The 17,385-nt window shown below is 47.8% G+C and overlaps 1 protein-coding gene across 1 annotated transcript; it reads right to left on the minus strand.

The window, feature by feature from the left end:
* Positions 1-10,129: 10,129 nt before the first annotated feature.
* On the minus strand, positions 10,130-16,900 carry LOC143973763 (uncharacterized). Its single transcript, XM_077474608.1, has 2 exons — positions 16,695-16,900; positions 10,130-12,157 (listed from the first exon to the last, which is right to left on the minus strand). The coding sequence occupies exon 2, from the start codon at positions 11,800-11,802 to the stop codon at positions 10,234-10,236; it is 1,569 nt and encodes a 522-aa protein (XP_077330734.1). The 5' UTR covers positions 11,803-12,157; positions 16,695-16,900; the 3' UTR covers positions 10,130-10,233.
* Positions 16,901-17,385: the final 485 nt, after the last annotated feature.

Below are 17,385 nucleotides of genomic sequence, written 5' to 3' on the forward strand. Positions count from 1 at the left end.
TGCAGAGAGAGGGGATGCTCAAGAAGGACAGCAATCTGGCAGTCATGTTCCACAAGCTGCAGCATACTGCCAGGCAGGGGCAGACTGACAACTCATGGGGCCCCCGGGCAATAGGAGATTATGGGGCCCCCAGGCAATCAGAGATTATGTGGCCACATAGTATACACAAACACACACACACAGTATACAATCACACACACAGTACACACAGATATGTTTCTATTGGCTGAGAAGGTACTGGAGAGGTGGGGCAACTATAATCTCGGGATTTACATACTGTCCCTGGTTTTACTGAGGCTGGCAACCCTGATGGGGCCCCCTAGTAGCATGGGGCCCTCGGGCAGTGCCCAATGGTCAGTCCGCCCCTGCTGCCAGGTTTGCTCCAGCGTTGAAGAGGGAGGGGATGATGAGGGCACTGACACCACGTGGGTGCCTGGTAGGAGAGAGGAGGAGGAGGAGGAGGCACATGTCCAACAAGGCAGGATGCCCTCCGGGGGCCAGCTTAGGGAGCAGCACACCGACTGAATCACACCGCAGAGCTCCGCCTGTGCAGGGCGCTGCCTCTGCGCGTTATTCTAAAAGTTCTTTGGTGTGGGCCTTTTTTGAGACGAGTGCATCAGATCGCACCGCTGCTATTTTCAACATATGTCTCAAGCGTATCTCGCGTGGCCAAAACATCAGCCGCTTGGGCACCACATGCTTGACCAGACATATGTTGACCTGCCATGCAGCTCGTTGGCAAGCGTACCTCAAAGACCCACACCAAAGAACAAAGCGGACCTCTCCTTGCTCCTCATCAGCTGGGATCTCCAACTCCACTAGACCTTCAATCCTCTCTGAAACCTGCTCTGAGAGGAATGAAGGTGTAGAATTAGGTGTGTCACAGCCAAGTGCTTGCAGTACACCCACGTCCGATTATAGCAAATGTCCCTGCCCCAGCTGCTGGACCGTCGAAAGAAGTTCAATCCCAGCCATCCACCTGCCCAGCGGTTGAATGCTAGCTTGGATAAATTGCTAGCACTTCAACTGCTGCCTTTTCAGTTGGTAGACTCGGCCCCCATCCATGAGTTTGTACAATGTGCGATTCCTCAGTGGCAGGTCCCCCAACGCCACTTTTTCTCACGGAAGGTGATTCTGGCTCTCTACCGGCATGTGGAAGGCAATGTCCTTGCCTTGCTGGACAGGGCGGTCAGCGGTAAGGTGCATATTACCGCTGACTCATGGTCCAGCAGGCATGGACAGAGTACGTTACCTGTCTTTCACGGCCCATTGGGTCACTCTTCTGGCAGCTGGGAAGGATGCAGGACAAGGTGCAGTAGTGTTGGAGGTTGTTCCACCACCACGCCTCCAAAATGCTACTACTGGTTGTGACACACCTCTCTCCTCCACCCCCTCCTCTTCTTCTTCCTCCATGGCCTCTTCCAGTGCTCTGTCCTCAGAACCAACAGTGCTCCATAGGCGTTCCAGGGGCTACGCAAGTACGCAGGCAAAACGATGCCATGCCGTGCTTGCGCTGGTTTGTTTGGGGGACAGGAGCTACACTGGGGCAGATCTTTTGTCAGCTCTGCAGGGGCAGGCCGAGAGGTGGTTAAGCCAGGAATGGTAGTTTGCGACAATGGCACCAACCTCCTCTCCGCCCTCCGACAGGGACAACTGACCCATGTGCCCTGTGTGGCTCACGTCCTTAACCCGGTGGTGCAGCGGTTCTTGGGCAGGTACCCGAGCTTACAGGATGTCATGAAGCAGGCCGGGAAAGTCTGTGTGCATTTCCACCAATCGTTTAATGCCAGTACTCGGCTGGCTGAGCTCCAAAAGGAGTTGAACCTGCCCAAGAACCGCCTTATATGTGACATGCCCACCAGGTGGAACTCAACGTTGGTCATGGTGCAGCGGCTGCACATGCAGCAGAGGGCCATCAATGAGTACCTGTGTGACTACGGCACCAGGACAGGGTCAGGGGAGCTCGGTTTTTTTCTCACCACGCCAGAGGAGCATGATCAGGGATGCATGCACTGTCCTGTCACCGTTTGAGGAGGCCACAAGGATGGTGAGCAGTGACAGTGCAAGGACTTCCTTGCCTCTCAAGGCCCCCTTTATCCAGACAGTGTTCCTGCTGTCCCACCCATCACACAGGAAGAGGACAAGGAGGAGGAGGAGGAGGATGATTGTATCAGCATGGAGGTGGGGGCTGGCACTCAGCATCAGCAGCAGCAGTCTTGTAGGGATGATTTACAGTCCCAAGAAACCCGTGGACTTGTACGTGGCTGGGAGGAGGTAGCTGCGGATCATGTTGTCCTTAGTGACCCAGAGGACTCCGGACCGCATGCCTCAGCTAACCTATGCTGCATGGCCTCCCTGATCCTGCAAAGCCTGCAGAAGGATCCTCGTATTCTTTGGATCAAGGAGAGGGACCATTACTGGCTGGCCACTCTCCTTGATCCACGGTACAAGGGTAAGGTTGCTGACCTTACCCTTGTCGCAGAAAGAGCAGAGGATGAGACATCTCCGGGAGGCCTTGCAGAAAGGTCTGTGCAATGCGTTCCCAGAGACTGGGAGGTTACAAACTCCTGGTCCTGGACAACGTGTTGCTGAGGCATCGGTCAGAAGGAGCGGTGGAGAAGGTGGCCGTCTGACCGATGCATTCAGACAATTATTTAGTCCGCAGCCCCAAGGTATGATCGGTTCCAGCACCCATCGCCAGTGTCTGATTTACATGGTGCAGGAATACCTAAAGGGCAAGGTCAGACTTGGACACCTTTCCCACTGAAAATCCTCTGGCTTACTGGGTCTTGAGGATGGATCACTGGCCAGAGCTTGCACAGTATGCAATTGAGCTACTGGCCTGTCCTGCATCCAGCGTTTTTTCGGAACGCACCTTCAGTGCTACTGGTGGCTTTGTTACCGATCACAGGGTGCGCCTGTCCACCCACTCAGTTGATCGACTGACCTTCATCAAGGTGAATCAGTCTTGGATCACCCACAGCTACCAAGCACCTGAAGCTGATGTAACCGAATATTTTTTTTTAAAATATCACATCCCTTCAAGACTGCCTATGCTAATGCTGAGTGACTGTCCTGATATGTTGATTGTCTATCCTCTTCCTCCTCCACTGATATGTTGGAAAAATATTTTTGGTTCTGGGTGATGCCACCAGCCCAATTTTTCAGCCCCTGTTTAACAGGGGCGTTTAATTACAATTTTTGATGCAATGCTTTGCAGCAGGGCTCATTCCTGCACCACAACTAGAGTATATGGGAGAGGTTGCAGTGTCGTGGCACCAGCACCAGTGCCTAAGGCCCAATTTTTCAGCCCCTGTTTAACAGGGACATGTAATTACAATTCTTGATATAATATTTCACAGCAGGGCCCTTTCCTGTGCCCACCCAGAGTAACTGTGAGGACTTATAGTGTTGTGGCACCAGCACCACAACCACCAAAGGCCCAATTTTTCTTGGAGGGGACAGAATGTGAGCCTCTTGCCTTGTGATTATGGGCCCTGGCATTTGGGGGAACGGTGCTCTTTGTGAGCTGTATGCCTGGGGACCCCTGAGGTGATGTTATTTGGATTCAGATCCATGTCCCCCCCAAGACACACAGACTCTGGATATGTATTTGCCATATTAGCAATAGACTTAATCACACTGTTGGGACACAAATTGTTAGATGCTAATGTCATCACCTCCAGGCACCTGTCTGTAATGTAAATGAGTCTAGTCTGGCTTGACACAGATTCTAAAGAGTATTTCACCTATTGTTGTTTTGTTGTTTGTGTTAATTATCCTGCAATTGAATTGTTAGTGAACTAGGAGACAAAGTCTTACCCTGAAAAGTCTTATCTCGCAGACAACTAGTCTGAGTCAATGATTAGATAATTAACTCATGCTAATTAGGTTAGGTTTTAGTCTTCTATTGTATTATAAATACTTGTCTTTTTGGTTCTAATAAATGAGTCCATGTTAGCACTAAGCAAGTCTCGTCTTGTTTTGTGCTGGGGAGCGGTTGGAATATCTGATTGGAGTCAGATTGGAGGAAGCTGGATATACTGACGGAGGCACTCAATCGGAGTGTGGGATCGGTTCTGTCACATTGGTGGCAGCAGTGGGATACTTCCTGCAGTCTGGAACATCCAAACCTCCACCTGGATCCAAGGTTCGGATAGCAGGAGAGGAGGAGAGGTACAGATACCAGCCGCCATGGAAGAGGAATTCAGAAGGAGGTTGCGAGAGATGCAGCTACAGCACAGAGGACAGAGGTATCAGAGCAGGTCCTGCTGGGATGGTTTGATTCTATTCGCTGCGGACTCTGGAAGGAAGCGCTAGCCTGTGAGCAGCGCCACCAGGGAAAAGTTCTCCCCTCCAACCAGGAAAGGTACTGGTTGCAGTATGGATTGCGGGTGCTGTTTTTAGGAAAAAAACCGCATAAGCTGAATTAAGCAGGCTGGTCTGGGCAGAGATGAAGCTGTATGAGATTTACAGAGCCCAATGGAAGGCTTTGGCTACGGCGGCCTGGGACTGTTGTATGTGAATGTCATGGTTAACTAATAGAGTTCGTCTGCTTACCTGTCTCCATGTGTTCATCTCTAGAGACCAGCCAACCCTCACCTGACTGCCTTTTGTAATCCATCCTCTGGCATGGCTCCACCCTAGCTCCTATCAGAGAACTCTATATTAACCTGTGCACTGCAGGCCAACCCTGCTGATCAACCTTTGTGTGTGTTAGCTTCCTGTTATCTACCGTGTGCTCTGCTGTTGTTACGTTACCGACTTTGGCGTGTCCTTGACTATCCCTGTTTGCCTGTGATCCTGACCTTTTGGCACGTCCCTGACTATTCCTGTCTCCTTGTGGCCCTGACCTTGGCTTTGTCCCTCACCATCCCTATCCTCCTGTTGCCTACTGTGGGTGTGAGCTGGGGGACCCTGGGGGTTGCGACCTGGAGCCAGTTGCAGCCAAGTCTATCCTCACCACTAGAGGCTCTGGTGAACACCTGCTGGCTCTTTGACTCCGCGCCCCAGGGAATCTAACGCTCTAACCCCGGAGGGATCCATCTTGGTGTTCTGGCGGCCCTGCCTTCCTATCACCTTGACCCCCGTCCGCAGCAGTCAGCCGTAGGGTCCACAACCTTGCGGGGCACTCCTGATCCCTACGGTGTGCATCTGTCACCTGGCCTCAAGGTGACCTGACAGTTTGGTCAGCCATGGACCCGGCTGACGTGCCGCTTCCTGCAGTCGATCCTTTGCAGGGCATAGTTTGGAGACTTGAAACCCAGGAATCTAATCAGACTCAGGTGATGTGATTCTTTCAAGATCTGGCTTCCCGCTTCGAGCAGCTACAGGCTTCCTTGGGAACCCTGAACCTGCAGCCTCAAGTACAGTCAGCAGCTGCACCTATCGCACCAGTCGCATCCACGCATTCTTACTGCCAGCTCCGTCCCGTTTCTCTGGGGACTCCAAGGACTGCAGGGGCTTCCTCAGCCAATGCACCATTCATTTTGAGCTCCAGCCTCAAAACTTTCTGTCTGATCGGGCAAAGGTAGCCTATATAATTTCCCTCCTCTCTCGTGAAGCTTTAGCCTGGGCTGCTCCCCTGTGGGAGAAAAATTATCCAGTGGTTTCCAGCCTGTCCAACTTCTTGAAGCTCTTTCGTAATATCTTCAAGGAGCCAGCTCGGGTTTCCTCTGCGGCTAGTGCCCTTTTACGCCTTTGCCAAGAATCTTGTTCAGTGGGACAATATGCACTTCAGTTCCATATCCTCACAGCGGAATTGAGCTGGAACAATCAGGCCCTGGTTGCAACCTTTTTACATGGCCTCTTTGACTGAGTGAAGGACGAATTAGCAGGAAGAGCTATTCCCGCCGGTCTGGACGATGTAATTTCCGTATGCAATCAGATTGACATTCGTTTCCAGGAGAGGTCTTTAGAAAAAAGACGCCAGCACCCCCTAGGTCCTAGTCAGCCTGAGCTTTTTTCCCGTTGCTCTGTGGAGCATCCTCTGTCTGCTAAGGAACCCATGCAGCTGGGCCGGACCAGACTAACCCCCGAAGAACGTGGTAGACGCAGAACTCTGGGCTTGTGTCTTTATTGTGGGGGCAAGGGTCATTTTCGTGACTCCTGCTCACTTCGTCCGGGAAACGCTTGAGTCTAATACTCAGACCCTGCATCGACTATAGAGGTTTAAATGCAGTGACTATCAAAAACCGATACCCCTTACCTCTAATATCTGAGCTATTCGACAGGTTAAAGGGGGATTCCATTTTCACTAAGTTGGATCTCAGAGGTGCATACAATCTCATTCGAATATGGGAAGGTGACGAATGGAAGACCGGGTTTAACACTAGGGACGGGCATTACGAATACCTGGTTATGCCTTTTGGTTTGTGTAATGCTCCAGCTGTGTTCCAGAACTTTGTCAATGAAATATTCAGGGATCTACTGTACCAGTTTGTTGTCATCTATCTGGATTATATTCTCATCTTTTCCGAAAATCTGCCTGCTCACAGAAACCATGTACGCACCATACTTCATCGCCTTAGAGAGAACAATCTCTATGCCAAGATGGAGAAATGTTCCTTTGAATGTTCCGAGGTCCTGTTTCTGGGATGTTTTTTTTCTAGTGCGGGTCTTCGCATGGATCCCGGAAAGGTCTCAGCCATTACCAACTGGCCCCTTCCCGCTAGCCTCAAGGCCACACAGCGCTTTCTTGGCTTCACAAATTATTATAGTCAGTTCATAAGGAATTTGTCTTCCATTGCCGTGCCTATTATTGCTTTGACCAAGAAGGGTGCGAATACCAAAGACTGACCTCCCGAGACTGTCTCTGCGTTTCACGATGTGAAACAGGCCTTTGTCTCTGGACCTCTCTTGAGGAGACCAAATCCTGGGGACCCATTTTTTATTGAAGTAGATGCTTCTTTGATGGGGGTGGGAGCTGTGCTTCTTCAGGACTTGAAGAAACGTCAACCATGTGCGTTCTTCTCCAAAAAAAAACTCAGGCAGAGAGAAATTATGCCATTGGTGATCGGGAACTTTTCGCAATTAAATTGGTGTTGGAGGAGTGGCGTCATCTCTTGGAAGGTTCCCCTCACTCCATAACGATCTTTACTGATCATAAGAATCTACAGAACCTACAGAATGCTAAACGTCTAAACCCCAGACAGGCCAGGTGGAGTCTCTTCTTTTCTCGTTTTAAATTCCCGATTACGTACAAACCTGGTTCCTGCAACGGTCGAGCTGATGCGCTCTCTAGGTCATTTGACACTTTGGAGGAGGAGTCCAACCCTGATCCTGAGCCGATCATTCCTACCTCATGCATTGTTGCCCATTCTACCACCCTGGAATCAAAAATTCCTCCTGGTAAGACCTTTGTTCCCACGGAGCTAAGAACTAAGATCCTTCGTGGGGACATGATTCCAAGGTGGCAGGTCATGCTGGGTTCCTCCGATCCTTCCTGCTCATCAGTCGTCACTACTGGTGGCTTAATCTCCGCTCGGATGTTAAAGACTATGTTAAGGCTTGTCACGTCTGTGCTCAGTCTAAATCTTCCACTCAAGCCCCTGCTGGTCTTCTCATGCCCTTGCCCATTCCTAAGGAGCCCTGGTCTCATATCGCCATGGATTTTATCACGGATCTTCCACTGTCGCAGAATAATACGACCATTTGGGTAGTAATCGATCGGTTCTCCAAGATGGTTCATTTTGTTCCTCTTCCTTGTCTCCTGTCACAATCTAGAGGGAGGCCGAGATGCTGAGAGGGCTCCCCTTGCGGCCGAGTGCAGTACAACCCTGAAGATGACACAGGGATGCAGTGCCCACAGTAGCACAGGTTGCCAGGTAGCAGCAGCAGATGAAAGAGCTGAGTGAACCAGTCTCCGGAGGCAACTGTGCAAGGAAGTCCAGGAGAGAGATAACAGCAGTCCAATAACAGGGTCAAGGCCAGGCCGAGGGTCAAACACGGGAGATCAGTCCTGAGGTCGGAGCAATGGGTCCTGAGCTGAAGACCGGAGAGCAGGAGCCAAGCCAAGCCGAGGTCGGGTGCAGGGAGCAGACAAGGGACGTCGGGTACAAGCCAGAGGTAGGAGCCAGGAGAACAACAGAAGCAGGTCAAACAAGCCGGGTCGGTACACAGGAGATCAGACAGCAGGAATCATGGGCACAGGTACTCAGGAGAAGCTGACGATAATCCAGCGATGCGGCACTGTCAGGTGAACGTTTAAATAGGCAAGGTGCCTGGGTTACGTCGTGTGCACGCCACAGCGTTCGTATGCCTACGACGTGTAACGTTATGCGTTCGTCTCACAACGCGTACTCGCACTCGATCAGACGCAACATCGGGCGTTCGTCATCCCCAATCCAATGGCCAGACTGAGAAAGTTAATCAGGAGTTGGAGGTCTTTCTCCGTACCTTGGTCTCTGCCCATCATGATGATTGGGTGTCACTATTACCGTGGGCTGAGTTCTCCCACAATAATCATGTCAACGTCAGTTCTCAGAAAACACCCTTTGTCACTGTTTATGAAAGACATCCTCAACTCCCTTTTCCTATGACTTGTTCTTCTGACATTCCAGCTTTGGCTACTGTTCAGGAATCATTCAATTCCATGTGGGCTGACGTTCATGATTCCCTCCAGGAAGCTGCCAACAAATTCAAGAGTTTTGCTGACTGTCGCAGGCGTAAGCCACCTTCTCTTCAGCCAGGAGACAAAGTCTGGCTCTCCACCAGGAACATCAAACTCCGGGTTCCTTCTCTCAAATTTGCCCCAAGATTCATTGGTCCGTACACCCTAATTTCTAAACTGAATCCGGTTTGTTTCAAACTCCAGATTCCCAAAAGCCTCAAAATCTCTAACTCCTTTCATGTTGCCCTTCTGAAGCCTTTAATCCTCAATAAGTTCTCTCGTCCTCTCTCTACCGTAGCACCGGTCTCTGAGGATGATCAGGAGTACGAGGTTAGCCAAATTTTGGATGCCCGACTCTGTAGAGGCATTCTCCAGTACCTCGTGCACTGGAAAGGTTTTGGTCCTGAGGAGAGGTCGTGGATTTCAGCTTCTGAGGTCTTTGCACCTCGTCTGTTGAGGACGTTTCATTTGAAGTTCCCCTCTAAACCTGGTCCCAGGCGGGACGCGGCGGTCTTATGGCGGATCCATCAAGTGCTGACTGACCTTGATGACCCTTTTTCTGCATGGGATGATCTTGGATGGACGAATGTGCCTGTCCAGCAGCATGCCAGAGAACCGGGAGTGGAAAATCTGGAGATTGCCATCTCCAAAGCTGAAGTGCTGACAACAGGGCAGAGCTCTGCTAACCTCTGCTCAGGACCGATAGCATCTTCTGGGTTCCATGGACAGGAGATGGTGAAACTCTATCCCCAGACACCAGTTGCAGAAACAGGGGGTTTGATAGACTTTTCTGCTGAGGAAGGAGAACCAGATGAGCCTCCAGCAGAAGAGCTGGTATTAGGGCCAAACTTTACTGTGCTCTGCCCAGCACCAACAGCAGTATCTGTGGAATTACAAGGAACTTCCTCAGCTGAAGTGCTGGTCACCGGACAGAGGGTCCAAGGCCTCTGCCACACGTCTGTGGCAGTTCCGGAGGTTCAGGGTGACAAGTGTTAGGTCGCCCGTCTTCTCTTTGTGGCCTAGGCTCTTGGAGATGGCTCAGTGGAGGACCTCGCCGGCGGGTAACTCATGACTCATACAGACACGATTGGTATGCTGAAATGGTTACAATTCTTTAATACTGGTTTTGCCGTTTTATACTATTTTTACAAGACTCTGCCCCAATTTTGGGGGCCAATCAAATTATACACATTAATATTCATTAGCACATTATTAATGTCTTGTGACCTCAATCTTAACCTCTGTATTTCAAAGCTTATTCCAGTTCAATGACTTCATACTTTCTGTTACCGTCTGCTGACCAGCCACAACTTCCTAAAAACCAAATCTAGCCCTTTCATACCCAGTAACAGTGTACTGAGAGGAAAACCACAAACAGATGCTTCCTGAAATGAAGACATTTAACAGAAATAGATAGACATGACCATGAGATATTCAGTTATTAAGCAATACTGTCATGAGATAGATTTTCTAAATTGTATCAAGAAAAGTTTCTTTAAATCACTTAAGCAGATAAGCAATCCTGTATTGATTTGTATTGTATTGATATAAGCAATATATCTTCAGGGTAAAAGCAATAATCAGAATCAACAATCAATAATGCAATGTATTATGGAATCTCCTTACAATCCTCCCTTTGACCATTCGATATCATCGAAATGGTCATTCTCTACCTTTCTGTTAGGCCTCATGGATTCATATCCTCCGGCCTCATGTTCCTGACTCTCGTACCATACAGTGGGATCTCTGGAAATGGAAGTCAGCTTCATGGTTTCAGAACGTGCTTCGCTACCCTTCCTGCAGAGGCATTTGAGTAACATGAAGCATGCATACAAGAACAATATAAAAAGCAGTATGGTGAAAATAGTCATTGCAGTGTTCTTCAACCATGAAGTGAGACCTCCTAAACTGAACCCTGTAGAGAAAGGGTCCCATGTTTTCCCAATGTCCCTTGCATCCTGTTGTAGCTTGTTTACCTCTTTTCTGTGTTGTGCAATTATGTCATAGTAATCAGGGATCTCGATACTCGTGTTATGTATCCAGGTGCAGCATTCATAGTCCTCAGTAATTTCACAGAGGCCAGTGAGGGCTGCACTCATGCTTTCTATAGCCAGGTCATGTAGCTCTAGTTGTTTTCTAATTGCTCTGGTTTCTAGGTTTAGTTTTGTGATGTCTTCAGAGTCCTTTTCCAAGATCTCATCTATGATTGAAGTGTAGTTGTTTAGTTTCTTCATCAAATCTATTCCCCATCCTGTCCAGGAAGGAAACCAGGCCCAGGTCATATCTTTTTCTAGGAACATTTCTCTTTTCACATGGTGTTTTAGAGGGTATCTTGGGTGGGTACTAGCTTTAAGTAGGTGTCCTTGTCCTTTATCCCCCACTACTCCCATTACAGGGACTATTTTAGCAAGATAACACCACCCTTGGGGTTCCTCAGGAATCCATGGGTAACAGAGCTTGCCACAACAGATGTAGGTTGTGTTGCCTAATGCTAAGGGTCGTTGACTAACAATGGTCCTTGCGCCTTTTGAATGTCCAGATGCCATCAGCAGAGCTAATAACTGTGTGACCGGGGAGTGGGAGCTGGAATTAAAAAGGTCATAGATGGTAGCATTTATCACAGGGTCTGTGGTGCGAAAAAATGAATTATCGGTAAGGGAAGCCATGGAGACATTAAGTTTCGACCATTTGCACACCTCAGCTCCCCTGGAAATGTTTCCCATTATGAAACACCAATCTGGAGCATGGCTTCTACCCACGATTTGGAAACTGAGGGGCTTTTTGGGACTTTTCCTTATGACATTGGCAAGAACAATAGGGGGTGTTCCATTCAGGAAAGGAGTGATGTTTAAGGGAATGGCCATTAATGGGATTCTGGCTGTACTAGGGTGGAGTTTGCTGCATATCCAACATTTCTCAAAACCAGACTTTTGTGCATAACTGTACTTAAACTTCAACAACAACATTCTGTCGGTGAAACCTGAAGGGGGTTCAGTGGGGTGTATATTTCTTTTATATTTTAAACTAGGGGGGGCTTTGGCTGTCTGTGCTTTCCCACATATGCCTTCTAGTAGCCCTGAATCTTCTGGATGGTACACACAATTTGCTATTAACCAAACAGGTATGAATACTATCAGAATCAGACATGTCCAGAAGCATAATGTTTTTCCTGACACAAAAGTGGAAATCATTTTTGTCAGGTACTGTGTACAAAGTTCTGCTACTCGTTTCTTCCTGTGGGTGAGGGATTTGTCTTGTTGTTCAGAGAGATTTGCTTTATGCCTTCTTGAACGTCCTTCAAATCTGGTTGCTGTTCCTGGTCAGAGGAGTCCTGGGGTGCTGGAGGCGGGTCTGGGGTCTGGGGTTGCTGTGGACACTTCTTTAGCCGGCTGGCGTGGATCCAGGTGTTTCCTAGATCGGTCAGTACAGCAGTTCTGGAAACCTTCTCTATCTTCCAAGGTCCAGAGTAGATTGGTCCGATCCTCTTTTTGTGGGCCAGTTGCTTGACTAGCACTTGATCTCCTGGGATGAAGGGGTGTGTCGGCTCTGAGGAAAGAGGAGAAAAGGTGACAGAGACTTGTTCGTTCATTTCCTGTAGCATACTTACCAGATTTTTCACGTACATTTCCTGTTGGGAATAGATGTTAATGTCAGTGTTTTGATCTAAGAGGGGCAGCTCTATGTTTGCAGGAACTCCCATCAAAATCTCAAAGGGCGAGAGTTTTGTTCTGGCATGTGGTGTTGTTCTGATCTGAAATAGGACAGAAGGAAGGTAATCCAACCATCCTTTCATGGTGCCCCCCGTAGCCTTTTTTAACTTGTCTTTAATGTTCCTGTTCATTCTTTCCACTACCCCTGCACTTTGTGGGTGGTAAGGGATGTGCAGTTTCCACTGTAAGCCTAGTAGCTTAGCTAAAGTCTGTGTAACAGAGGAGCTGAAGGCAGGTCCTCTGTCTGACCATATGGCCGTTGGTATTCCAAACCTACAAACCCAATGGTTCAGTATGCATTTGGCAGCAATTTTAGCAGTCTCACCTGTACACGGAATACATTCAATCCAGCCTGACCACCTGCATACGATCACGCAAAGGCATCTCAAATTGCCTTTTTGTTTGGGCATGTGTGTAAAGTCTATTTGTAAATCTGTTAGGGGACCTAGGGGTGGGGGCAGGTGGCCATGTAATCCATGATGTTTCCCTTGGACATTGTTTTGTGCACAGGTCATACAACTGCTGGTGAGGAGTTTTGCCTGTTTATTTAAGTTGTTTGTACAGAAAGACTTTGTGTATATGTTTGTTAGGGCGGTGGTACCTATATGTCCTGGACCATGGAGATAGGAAAGTATGAGAACACTGCTTGCTTCTGGTATGCCCAATATCTTCCCCTCTTTTGACCAAAGACCTTCTTGGTCCTTGGTCAAGCCATCCTTGACCCAAAAAGAAACATCCTCCTTTGTAGCTAATCCCTGTATTTGTGCCACAATGGTTTTAAAGTTGGGTGATGTAAAATGTTCTTTGAAGAACATTGTTGTGGGGGCTGGCTGACCAATGTATAGGGCAGCGGCCTTTTTTGCTTCTCTGTCTGCCAGCGCGTTTCCTTTGGAAATTCTGCTGTTATTTGATGAATGTGCCTTTACCTTGATGACCGCTATCCGCTTTGGGAGAAGAATTGCTTGCAAGAGTGCTTTAATTTGCGTAGAGTTCGCAATTGGCTTGTTGTCAGCAGTTTTAAATCCTCTATTTGCCCATATTACGCCATAGTCATGCGTGACCCCAAAAGCGTACCTACTATCTGTGTAAATGTTTACCTCCTGATCTGAGAAAAGTATGCAAGCTCTTGTGAGCGCCTCCAATTCTGCTACCTGTGCCGAGGAGGGTGGTAGTAGGTCCCTCCCCATTAAAGATACTGGACAATCCACAAGGACAGCAAAACTCTGGGTACATAGTTCCTGCCCTTCTGGAGTAGCCACGGGCAATGGTGGAGTGATGGGGTGGGTAATTGATGTCCCATTTATACCAATAGAGTTTCCCTCAGTACAGTGCGGTGTGTCATATATGGCATCATTCAAACTACTGAATGTAGCCCCTGAATCTAATAATAGACATATCAGGTGATTGTCTACCCGCAATAGTACCTGCGGAAGACTTTTCCACGATGGATTATAACACACAAGGCTGAGGGACGGGACATTCTCTTGGCATCTCTATTGTGGGGTCCGCCGAGCGGATGGCCACTGCATCGGGATGCGTGGGGGTGGTCTATGAGGCTGAGGCTGGTATTGGGGTTGTGGTGGGTGAGGATACTTGATATCCTGAAGGCGATGTGGGGCGGTGGTGTTTAGATTCCTACCTCTTCCTCTCTGAGCGTTTGTTCCAATTCTGTAGGGACATTGGGACTTCCAGTGTCCCAGTTCCCCACAGTTAAAGCATCCCTTGTCTGGTGGGTAAGCCTGATCTGGGGGATAAGATTGCATTGGTGGATAAGGTTGCATTGTCATTATGTGGGTGGGCAGAGTCTGGGTTGGTGTCAGGGAGGGAAAAATGCCACCCTTCTGCTCAAATACCCCTGATGTTTCTCGTGATCTAGTATCCTTCATAAATTCATCTGGGGCTTGTTCTGCCCACTTTGGATTAGTGAATTTAAGCAGCTGTGTCACCTTCGTATCGCCACCAGCCATAATGGTGGAGGTGAACAATTGGGGGGTAGCGTTATCTACTGCTTTCCACAAGCCATATACCCGGGTACAAAATTCATAGAATTTTTCCTTTGGTCCCTGTTTTGCTAGGATGAGTTCCTGGAGTGCGGATGAACCCTTGTATATAGTAGACCAGTGATTCCCCATGCCTTTCCAAAAAGATACCCAATCTTTATCTTCCTTAATGTGGGCTGTCCATAAGGCCTCTACGGGATGCCCTTCTGGACTGTCAGGGTCAATTATACTAAGGATCCCTTTTATATCTTCCTTATCCAAGCTTGTCCCTGCACTGTATTTTGCAAGGAAAGCGCCAGCTTCCCTAGGGCTTTTCTTTGGGCTGGGGCATAATTCCTTTATTTTTGACAGTGTGCCTAAAGGTAGGGGAATATGGACTTCCGTCTCCCCTATATGCATAAGCGGTGCTTTAAAGGTGGCACCTAGACTTTCCTGTTCCATGTCTATTTCTCTTTCACCCTGCTCCCTTTCCTCCTGTGGGGGTTTCTGGCTTATGGCCGGTTTCGTTTGGCTTCTGAGTGTGGTGGATGGCTGTGAAATTATCTTTTCCTTGGCCTCCTCAATCCTTCTTGCCTCTTTCTCTAGTTTCCTTTCGTATGCCTCTAAATCTTCCCTTTTCCTCTGTATTCTTTCTTCCTCTTCCTGCTGTCTCTTATTAAATTCTTTCTGTTTCTCCTCCCATTCCTTTTCCCTGGGGCTCAACTTCCCGACTCCTTCCTCTTCCCCCTCTTTCAGGGTCTTTCCATCCCTTTCTCCCTTAGTTATCGCAGAATATTCTCTCATCTCACCTTCCCTCTTATCCAGCTCTCTTTTGTACTCTTCTAGCTCTTCCTCCCTCCTAGACATTTTCTGCTCTATTTCCTCCTTTCTTTCTCTAAGCTCTTTTAACTTCTCTTCTAATTCCCTTTCCATTTTTCTAATCCTCTCTTCTTCCCTACTTTGTATACCTTCTGCCCGGACTTCCTCTTTCCTGCTTCTACTTTCGTTTTCCCATCGTGTAACTTGTGCCTGATCAGCTGCCCCATACACTATGGTGGCCAACACTGCTGGGTCTAAAGATGGATACAGCTGAAGACATGGACCCAATGTTCCATCTTCCTGTTTAACCATCACATAAGGGGGGGGTGGTGGTGCCTCAGGTTGCTGAGATAGGGCGGGTGAGTTTACAGGCTTTACTGTGGGGACTTTAGTTACATACTTTGTTTTGTACTTGGCTAAGCATTTATTCCATGTTTTGTAACAATCTTTCATGTACTGGGTGTCTTCCCATTTCCCAGGTGGATAAGAGTGCTTGTGCACCTGACACACCTTGCCCACCTCTTTCCATTCATCCTCTGAACAGGGACCTAGTGGTCCTGGGTCATGTATTCCTAGCTGTTGGCACCGTTCTCTGACCTGTGTCCAAAAAGGTTCTACCTGTGGCCCCGGTAGTGTGTTTTTAACATACTCATAGGGGGATGGGTTGGCCGTGGTCTGGGTTGCTGCAGAATTCCCCATCTAATAACCTTGGTAGGGTGTCTCTAGTACAGGGACAGAGATGAAAGCAACCTGTTTGGGCTATAATTTGTTCCCTGACTTGTGAATATGTCCCCTCGTCTGTTATTGCTGTGGGGCTGATATAGCTATGAAGGTTAACCCTCAGTACTCGGTATAGGAAACCCCTCCTCGTGGTAGGATATACTCCCCTTGCACCAAGTCGGTATGAGAACCCAGTTGGTCTAGTGGTAAGCAGGATCCTCGTCCTGTCAACACTAAGGAACAGTAAACCAAAGGTGCAACGTGGGCAGGCGGGCGCTATCTCACTACAATTGGGTTCCTGATTTATGTTGTTCATTTAGTGCATATATGTGTAATGCCTTAAAAACCCTTCAAATCAATACAATACTTTACATTCAGTTGTTAGTCATACATATATATACCATACACTTATCTCTAATTCTCTATACACCCTAATACACCCTAAATACTTACGGTGGTACCTAAAAGAAAAACAAGCAAAAATCTATATATATATATACAATGGCCAAATAAAGTTCATTACATCAACATGTTATTATAAGTGCACAATATTTCCCCCAAAAAGATTGGGCGTCCACTCAGCCACTCCTTATACTACGGGCGTATCCTATACTTCCCGAGTTTTAAACACACTTATATATATATACCTGCTCAATACAGTCAGACCAGCCTAGTCAGACTACTCTAAAAAAAAAACCAAAATACCTGCGAGCCCCTCTAACCTCCCAAGGGGCCAGCCTAGCCCGTTGCGAAGGCACAGTTATGTAAGTGGGTGGATATACAAGGTTATTTGAACAAGGCAAGCACCAACACCAGTTACCAAAAATAGGTAAAAAGGAGCAGAATGTGTCTTACCTGTTCAAACAAACGCCAGACCCCACTCTCCTGGTACCAAAACTGTTAGGTCGCCCGTCTTCTCTTTGTGGCCTAGGCTCTTGGAGATGGCTCAGTGGAGGACCTCGCCGGCGGGTAACTCATGACTCATACAGACACGATTGGTATGCTGAAATGGTTACAATTCTTTAATACTGGTTTTGCCGTTTTATACTATTTTTACAAGACTCTGCCCCAATTTTGGGGGCCAATCAAATTATACACATTAATATTCATTAGCACATTATTAATGTCTTGTGACCTCAATCTTAACCTCTGTATTTCAAAGCTTATTCCAGTTCAATGACTTCATACTTTCTGTTACCGTCTGCTGACCAGCCACAACTTCCTAAAAACCAAATCTAGCCCTTTCATACCCAGTAACAGTGTACTGAGAGGAAAACCACAAACAGATGCTTCCTGAAATGAAGACATTTAACAGAAATAGATAGACATGACCATGAGATATTCAGTTATTAAGCAATACTGTCATGAGATAGATTTTCTAAATTGTATCAAGAAAAGTTTCTTTAAATCACTTAAGCAGATAAGCAATCCTGTATTGATTTGTATTGTATTGATATAAGCAATATATCTTCAGGGTAAAAGCAATAATCAGAATCAACAATCAATAATGCAATGTATTATGGAATCTCCTTACAACAAGGTGGTG

This window comes from Lithobates pipiens, unplaced genomic scaffold (assembly GCF_037356315.1).
Source record: "Lithobates pipiens isolate NorthernLeopardFrog02 unplaced genomic scaffold, aLitPip1_a1.2 Scaffold_95, whole genome shotgun sequence".
Classification (NCBI taxonomy): domain Eukaryota; kingdom Metazoa; phylum Chordata; class Amphibia; order Anura; family Ranidae; genus Lithobates; species Lithobates pipiens.